The following is an 8,083-nucleotide window of genomic DNA, read 5'->3' as shown; positions in this document are numbered from 1 at the left end:
GACACTGAAAGACCGGGGTAGACGAAACTTGGTGGGCATGTAACCCCATATGGATAGCATGGAACCATCGTTTTTCGTTTTGATCTGTAGCCCCGGCTGGACTGCACCCCGAAGGAGGGTAGGGCGAACACAGTTTTCTGTGATTATCTCGAGAACCGTAAGGTTTAGGAGGACCATTTTTTTTTGTATGTTGATCTCAAGGGGCCATGCCAACCCATTCCATAACCACTCATTTCATGTATAAGCCACCTAGTTAAACACAAAAAGTAAAAAATGAGGTGTTGTATGTCGCCAGGTATCTGTGACCTAACATAGTCAAAACTGCACGAAATTGGAAGTGTAGGATCATTATGACACCCTCTGAATGCACGCCAAGTTTCGTGGAATTCCGTTCATGGGGGCCACACAATAAACTAATTTATGTTACTATACACCAACTGGCCTGTAGGTGGCGGAGACAGTTTTCTGTGAATATCTCGAGAACCGTAGGGCCTAGGAGGTCCACCTTTTTTGTATGTTGGTCTTAAGGGGGCATGTCAACCCATCCCATTACCACTTATTTCATGTATAGCGCCACCTAGTTAAAAATTAAAAAGCAAAAAATTAGGTGTTTTCATCACAATCTCTGGCTGACATGGTCAAAACTGCACGAAATTGAAAGTGTAGGATCATTATGACACCCTCTGAATGCATGCCAAGTTTTGTGAACTTTCGTTCATGGGGGGCCTTACAATAAAATAATTGATGTGTACATTTAGTGACCGTACACCAATAAGGATTCCCGGGACACTGAAAGACCGGGGTACACGAAACTTGGTGGGCATGTAACCCCACATGCATAGCATGGAACCATCATTTTTCGTTTTGATCTGTAGCCCCCCCGCTGTGCTGGACCCCCCGAAAGGAGGGTAGGGCAGACACAGTTTTCTGTGAATATCTTGAGAACCATAGGGCCTAGGATGACCAATTTTTCCATTATGTTTGCCTCCAGGGGTCATGTTAACCCATTCCATGTGCACACATGTGCATAAACAGATACACTGCGCACACACATACATTCACAGTAATCATAATGTATGACACATACTCACACAGTAGACATATGCACGCGCATGCATGCACAAAACACACATACACGCAGGCAAACACACAAGCACGCACACACACACACACACATACACCCACACACATAAACATAAACGTGTACACGCACACATGCGCACAATTCAAGAATTTCTCAGAATTATGAACAGGCAAGATGGGGGTGGGGTTGTATAAAATGAATTTTACATGTGAAATATATGAACTAATCATGTTTTGGTACTTGTTGTCTAGCAGATACCAGTGAGAATTGAGTGTGGATAATGCAATTTAGTGAGACAGTTAGAATTATATAGGCCTTTCAGCGTGATTTATTTTTGTGGAAAAAATGTGCTGGACTGGGCGGCGGTCATATTTTGTACCGCTCTGCGGTACATCTAGTTTACATTTACCTTGATCTTGCATTATAATGAAAGTCCTCATAGTTTACTTAAAAGAGACTCTGTGCTGGCAGTGAATGAAATGGTCCTCTCCACACTCCACAGCAAGCACTTGGACAAAGGTTACTGTTATGACAGAAATATGGACCTATGTTATTTGAAACCCACTAACATCTGCTCTAAATTGTTAAGGCAATGGGTTCCTCAGTCTGTGTCTCTTTCCCACTCAGTCAGGGTGGATAAAGACACCAAAGTTACGTCAGAGTAAATGAAAGTAGTCTTAAGTAAGTATATATACTCCGTGAGGGAAATTTGGTCTCTGCATTTATCCCAATCTGTGAATTAGTGAAACACATTCAGCACACAGTGAACACACAGTGAAGTGAAGCACACACTAATCCCGGCGCATTGAGCTGCCTGCAACAACAGCGGCGCTCGGGGAGCAGTGAGGGGCCTTGCTCAAGGGTACTTCAGCCATGCCTACTGGTCAGGGTTTCGGCAACTCTCCAGTTACAAGTCCGAAGCACTAACCAGTAGGCCACGGCTGCCCCATCTTTACTCCCCTTATTTGAATGGAAAAAAGGAGAATGTCCACAAAAATAATTAGAACCCAGATCTGGTTGATTTAGTATAGTATAATTTGTTATTATATCACATAAATGAAAGGACTTAGTATATAAATACAAGCTTATAAAAAGGCAGCGGAGAACATTACATTAAAGGTGCAGTCAGAGATTGTACACGATTTCAAGCATAGCATTTTTTTTGTCACATTCAGTAATAATTTCCTCACAATACGCTAGCTGCACTGTAAAAAAACAACGCCAGCCCAGGCACCGAAAACTGGAAACAAACAAAGTGGGAGCGGCCTGTCCCTCAAACAAAAATGAGTTTCTCTGGAAATAAGGGAGGAGTAAACTTTTTCTCTGGTGTGTTTCGTTTGGTCCTTGGTTAAAATATAATGTACAATGTTTTTGGACAAAAGCATCTGCTAATAAATTTAAATATGAACATAGGCATAAACATAAACAAACGTGACTTCCTGCGCAATCGCTGACCACACCTTTAAGAAGGCATACAGAATGGAGATATGGCACTGCTATTAGGGCACTATTAACAGATGCTATATTTTTCCAACGTGGAATAATGTTATCCAGTCTATTTATTTAATGTTCTAGTCTAAACAATATCACTGCTCACTCCAGGAGAGTTTTGTTTTTAAAGTATGTAGCAGAGTTTTAGTAAATCAGTTATAGCTATTTACAATTTGTTTGCATGTTTCCATGCAAACAATTCATTGAATTACAAAAGCAGTTCAAGTATCTGTTATTCAGCAAAATCTGTGAGTGAGATTTTGAGAGAGCAATGGCTTTGTTCTTGACATCTATATAATACATGTGACATTAAAAACAAAAATATAAAGTACTCTGTTAAAAATTCTGCAGAGGATATGTTTGTGTGGAAATCACCACCAATTATCTCCTGAGCATTGAAAGTGACCACCAGGGGGCTCCAGTGATGCCAGGTTGGCCGTTGGGGCCCAGAGTTACAGTTTAGACTGATTCACAACTTCACTTTTCTGTTCGTCATCTGCTTCGGGGCACTTGTCTATCTTCTTTTGTTGACACAACCTAATGAGAGACCATGCAATTAACTCAGGAGCCTAACTCAAAAGCAGCAGTAACAACAGTAGCAGTAGGCTATCAGCATCAGCATTTATACATTTAGTCGTTTATCCAAAGTGACTTACAGCAATAGAATGACATTTAATCTACAGAGCCATTAGCTACAACAATAGAATAACATTAAAGCTACAATGCAGAGGAACAGCAGCAGTAGCAACGGCAAAGGTAGGCTATCAGCATCACCAGCTGCAGTAGCAACAGCAGTAGTGGTAGCAACAGCAGTAGCAGTAGCAAAAGCAGTGGTAGGCTATCAGCATCATCATCAGCAGTAGCAACAGCAGCAGTAGGCTATCAGCAGCAGCAACAGCAGTAGCGGTAACAAAAGCTGCAGCATGTGTATGAATGGGTGAGGCCTTAGGGAGGGAGAGGCTCGTACCCTCTGCACCGCTGCATCTGCTCCACCGTCTCAGGAAGCTCTCGGCGGAACGTCTCCGGCAGGAACAGGTTCACCACCGACGAGCCCAGTGTCATACTCCCAATCAGAATGTAAGGCAGATACTTGTTGATGGAACCTACAGTGAAAATAAGGCATGCACAAACAACTCAGACGGTTTTGTTTGGAAGGGGCTGTGATATTGTCATTGTCTATAATCATTGCTGATTTCTGTCATCTGATGAATTTTACATCACTTAGATCAATGAGTTGTAACAAAAATAAGCGTTATCCTTGGAGCCCTAATTTTATTCATAAAGTGCCTTTCAAAACAACCAAGGTCCCTTACTTTTTCTTTAGGCCTACTTATTCATTTGTCTGACACTTTTATCCATAGTGTTTTACATCATGTCCATTATTACAAGGGCCAGTCTCCCCTTGTAGGCTATTACTTTTCAGGCTACTGTATGATAACCCAGCCCCTTAGCCACTATGCTACCACCACCCCTATCTAACTGACTGGATCAAAGTCCCTCATAACCTGCCTATCTGCACTCATAAAACGAATGTGCTGAAAACAACACAACTTGCGTTGATTTTAACACATCTCTGTGTCCAGAAAGGGACAACACAGTTTGTGTTGTTTCCTTTTTTTAATTTGTTACACAATGTGTTGATTGAAAATAACACAACTTGCGTTGTTTTTTTTTAACACATCTCTGTGTCCAGATAGGGACAACACATTCGTTTTAAGAGTGTGGATGAAAGATGTGAAGCAGAGCTTACCCAGATAAATGATGTAAGGGGCTGTGATGCTGCCAATGCGTGCTGCTGACGAGCACATCCCCATTCCCACGTTCCTCAGCACCGTGGGGTAGATCTCGGCCGTGTAGGCGTACACCACAGTGAAGGACATGGTGAAGCCAAACTTCCCAACCATCTCCAGGGTTAATGCTAGAGCATGCAAATCTGAGGAAAGTGAGAGAGAGAGAGAGAGAGAGAGAGAGCGAGAGCGAGCAAGAGAGGTGAAATGATTAACTCCATTACAATCCTTATTGGACATTTGCTGAATTTTGGGTGGAGGACATATGTAAGATTCTTACTTTCTGGGATTAGCTGAATTAAAAGTAGAAAGCCACCTCCGATGATGAGAAAGATTGTGAGAAGAGGTCTCCTTGGACAGAGCTTTATAAGCACGGTAGACACAATGTACCCAGGGACTTCCGCAGCAGCGGACAGAAAGCAATTGAGGTATGGATTTCCACTTAGATTGGAGGTGTTTAAAGACAGTCCATAGTATCCCATGTTTGTAGACAGCCTAAAAAAAGCCAGAAGACAAGTTAGGCTACCTGAAGTGTATGCTTAACTGAGCTGTGGACATATAATAATTAACTCCATGAAATCATTATAAAACCCATAAGGATATGAACTTACCACAACAATAGGCACAGGAAAGTAGTAGTCCTCACTTTACCGTTTCTCAATACGTCTAAAATACCGTAACTCTTTGTGTCAGTGGGAGATGCTTCAACCTGTGTAAATGAGAACGTGTCACAAAGTAGCATTTGCTCAATATGCTATAGTTATGGTAATTGTACAGACCACAAGGTCTTTGAGCTGGTCAAAAGAAAATGCGAGCTCTATGCAATTTAATGAGTTGTGTAGGGAGATAAACCTTTTGCTCTTTGAAGATGACCTCAGGTGCGGCCACTCCATTCCTCCTGGCGGCGTCCCTCACTATGGCCTCGGCCTCCTCTACTCTGCCCTGAGATAGAAGCCACCGAGGGGACTCTGGAATGAACCTGTTTAATCAGATTCAGCTCTGGTCAAATTCACCATTTCATTGGCTTGCTTGAATCATCACATTTGAACACGTCAGTAAAACATGCACTAGAGAAAAAAAATAAATCCCCTGGCCATGTGACAAAAACATCCCATAAGCATCCCTGGTAGAACTCCTGATGTGCAAAACACCCTCCATCATAGACAAACATAATATTCCTATCCAGTCTGATTTAATATTCTAAACAATATCGCCACACTCGACAGGACAGTTTTATTGCTTTTTGTTGCTTTTTCACCAGTGGCTATTTGCAATTCAACTTATAGATTTCCCTGCAAATCTCTAGCAAAAAAAATCTGATGTGCGGACGACCTACCACCAAAATGGGATGTAGACTAGATTGATGCCCGATATGATTAGCAGAAGAGGCCTCCAGTCCCTCATGGCAAAAGCAAAGCCAGGCAGCAGCATGTATCCAATGCAATAGTGTAGGAACACGCCGAGAGTGGTGAAGATATCACGGAGCCATTTACTTAACACTTCTGTGCCTGCAAACAAGAGACATTCAAAGCATTCAAAGTGAGCCTATACTCCAAAGGGTAGAAGGGAACTATCACAGGGATTAGTGATAAGTGTGTGTGTGTGTGTGTGTGTGTGTGTGTGTGTGTGTGTGTGTGTGTGTGTGTGTGTGTGTGTGAAGAAGAAAGAAAATAACCTATTTAGCTTTGGCTTTCTCCTATCCGCTTTGAGTTGTTTTTATCATATTCACTCAACAAATCTATGAAACAACTACAAAAGGAAACTCGACATGCATGCAGTTTTTTATAATCCAAAATTGATCTAGTAATATGGTTTCACAATTAAGGGATATTAAAGGGTATAATAAAACAAATGATGCATCCCTCCTTGTTTAAGTCCACTTACCCAAAACAAATGTAGTGATGTACAGAGAGATGTGGAAAGCCCCCACAAAGAGGTAGAGAATGCAGAAGACGATCCACGACGGAGAGAATGAATGGACGAGCACACTGAGGAGTTGACCTGCCAAGCAAATGAAAATAAGCTTCTTCCTCCCAAACCTGAGAAACAAAAGAAAGGCATTGACAAGGAAATAAGAGATTGATACAAAGGAATATCAAACACTCAAGTTCATGACTGGATGATTGTTGATTTTTTTTTTTATCTCCAGCTCCAGTGGACTGTATGCCACGGAAGGCTCTTCAGCACATATTTCCAGTGGAGCATTAGTGTAATGGCATCTGCTTTATTCTGCTCTTTTTATGTTCACTTGGACACTGAATAACTTGTTTATGCCCAACAGGGCAACTCTTTATTCAACTATCACACACATAAATCCTTAAGCATTTTAACAGGCTCATTCACTATAGGAACAACATCCAACCGGGTCCATGTTAACAGGTACGCTAAAACAATAACCGCTACAACGGTAATGGTCCATCGGAAATGTATGAGCTGGCTGAAAAGCCTTTCAGGAAGTGCCTGGTTTATAGGCAATTGAAGTCTTCAATGTTTGCGTCAAACAACAGGTGGCGCCACTGCCCCATTAACATTACTGATGTGTTGTTCACTCTGCTGACATCACTGGCTCAAACCTTAAAGTGTTTAAGACAGCATCAGCAAAGACCCAGACAGAAGAGATGGGAGTCCCCATTGAAGAAACAATTACCAGTCTGATAGTTGGCCTGAGACCAGGGATCCTATCAGGAACCCGATGAATAGGCAAGATGAGGCTAGAGGAGTTTTCCATTGATTATCACATACAAGATCCCACTGTCAACAAGAAAATAACATGCACATCAGTTGAGCTGAACATCACTTTGGAAACAAGTGAACTTTCTGACAAACTTAGGGTTAGGCCTACACATGCCTTGCAAACTATCCATATATTTACAAAACTCTAACACCTAAACAATTTAAATACTTTTAGAGGTATTGATTCAGTAGCTATTTTACTTGTTCCTCATTTTATAACAGCTTCTGGACTACTTTAGATCTCCATTTGTTTTTTTCTGCAGCTCTATCTTGTGTCTGCTGTTCTAATCCACTTACGTCAGTAACGATGGTTGACTGGTAGATATCTTTGCTGTAGTTCCATCCATCCAAGCATTTCTCCTGTTCGATGTCTGTGACGTTGACTTCCACTCCAGGGGTAAAGCCTCGGTCGGAGAAGTTCTTCACCACATCCAGTCTGTACCTGCTGCACATGCTCTGTTGCGCCTGCCCGTCCACCGTCTCGGACGGGATGATGGCCGCCCTCCATGCGTCAGTCAGGTTGACTTCGGGGATGAGGCAGTGGTGGGGCGGCGTGGCCCCCACAAACACAAAGTAGAGCCCAGAGGGGCCCGTGGAGATACAGATGAAGTTGAGAAGAAAGAAGGTGATGATGAAGAAAGGCCCTCGCTGACCCAGGAAAGCGGTGTCATCGTCATAGTCGCCCATTATGCTGATAGTGTGTGAGATGGGGAAACCCTGCCAAAGAAGGAGGACAACCACGTCAGAGTGTTCACTCAGGACACGCTCTCCAACTCCCTGACTGATATTTCACACTCAAGCCAGAGTGTGCACAGCACAGCTCAGCATGCCCCTAGTCATGAGGGGTTAAAGATCTCCTCACCAGAGGATGTACAGTTTAACAACAACAAATGCTCACTGACCCGACACAACAATGACAAGAAATTTTGGATGAGATGGAATAGGAACGTAACTTTATCATACAGAATATTTGAGCTCTTAACTCTGT

The 8,083-nt window shown here is 42.5% G+C and overlaps 1 protein-coding gene across 1 annotated transcript; it reads right to left on the bottom strand.

Annotated features, from left to right (window-relative positions):
• Positions 1-2,188: 2,188 nt before the first annotated feature.
• Positions 2,189-7,861, bottom strand: slc22a5 (solute carrier family 22 member 5). The gene is made up of 10 exons (XM_048236585.1): positions 7,393-7,861; positions 7,010-7,113; positions 6,247-6,401; positions 5,699-5,870; positions 5,215-5,341; positions 4,974-5,071; positions 4,643-4,857; positions 4,326-4,508; positions 3,543-3,678; positions 2,189-3,112 (listed from the first exon to the last, which is right to left on the bottom strand). Exons 1-10 carry the CDS (start codon positions 7,780-7,782, stop codon positions 3,028-3,030), a joined length of 1,665 nt encoding a protein of 554 aa, XP_048092542.1. The 5' UTR covers positions 7,783-7,861; the 3' UTR covers positions 2,189-3,027.
• Between the last annotated feature and the right edge of the window lie 222 nt (positions 7,862-8,083).

The sequence above is a fragment of the Alosa alosa genome, chromosome 2 (genome assembly GCF_017589495.1).
Source record: "Alosa alosa isolate M-15738 ecotype Scorff River chromosome 2, AALO_Geno_1.1, whole genome shotgun sequence".
NCBI classification, from domain to species: domain Eukaryota; kingdom Metazoa; phylum Chordata; class Actinopteri; order Clupeiformes; family Clupeidae; genus Alosa; species Alosa alosa.
Note: the sequence above shows the minus strand (reverse complement) of the source record. Positions and strands in the feature narration are given on the sequence as shown.

What these genes read in the sequence shown, in the direction of transcription:
- slc22a5 (XM_048236585.1), bottom strand. Translation starts at nt 7,782, where the DNA reads ATGGGCGACTATGACGATGACACCGCTTTCCTGGGTCAGCGAGGGCCT. An exon ending in CATCACTACATTTGTTTTGG is followed by an intron (nt 5,871 to 6,246) that starts GTAAGTGGACTT and finishes TCTTGTTTGCAG; the next exon opens with GCACAGAAGTGTTAAGTAAA. An exon ending in TCATCTTCAAAGAGCAAAAG is followed by an intron (nt 5,072 to 5,214) that starts GTTTATCTCCCT and finishes TCATTTACACAG; the next exon opens with GTTGAAGCATCTCCCACTGA.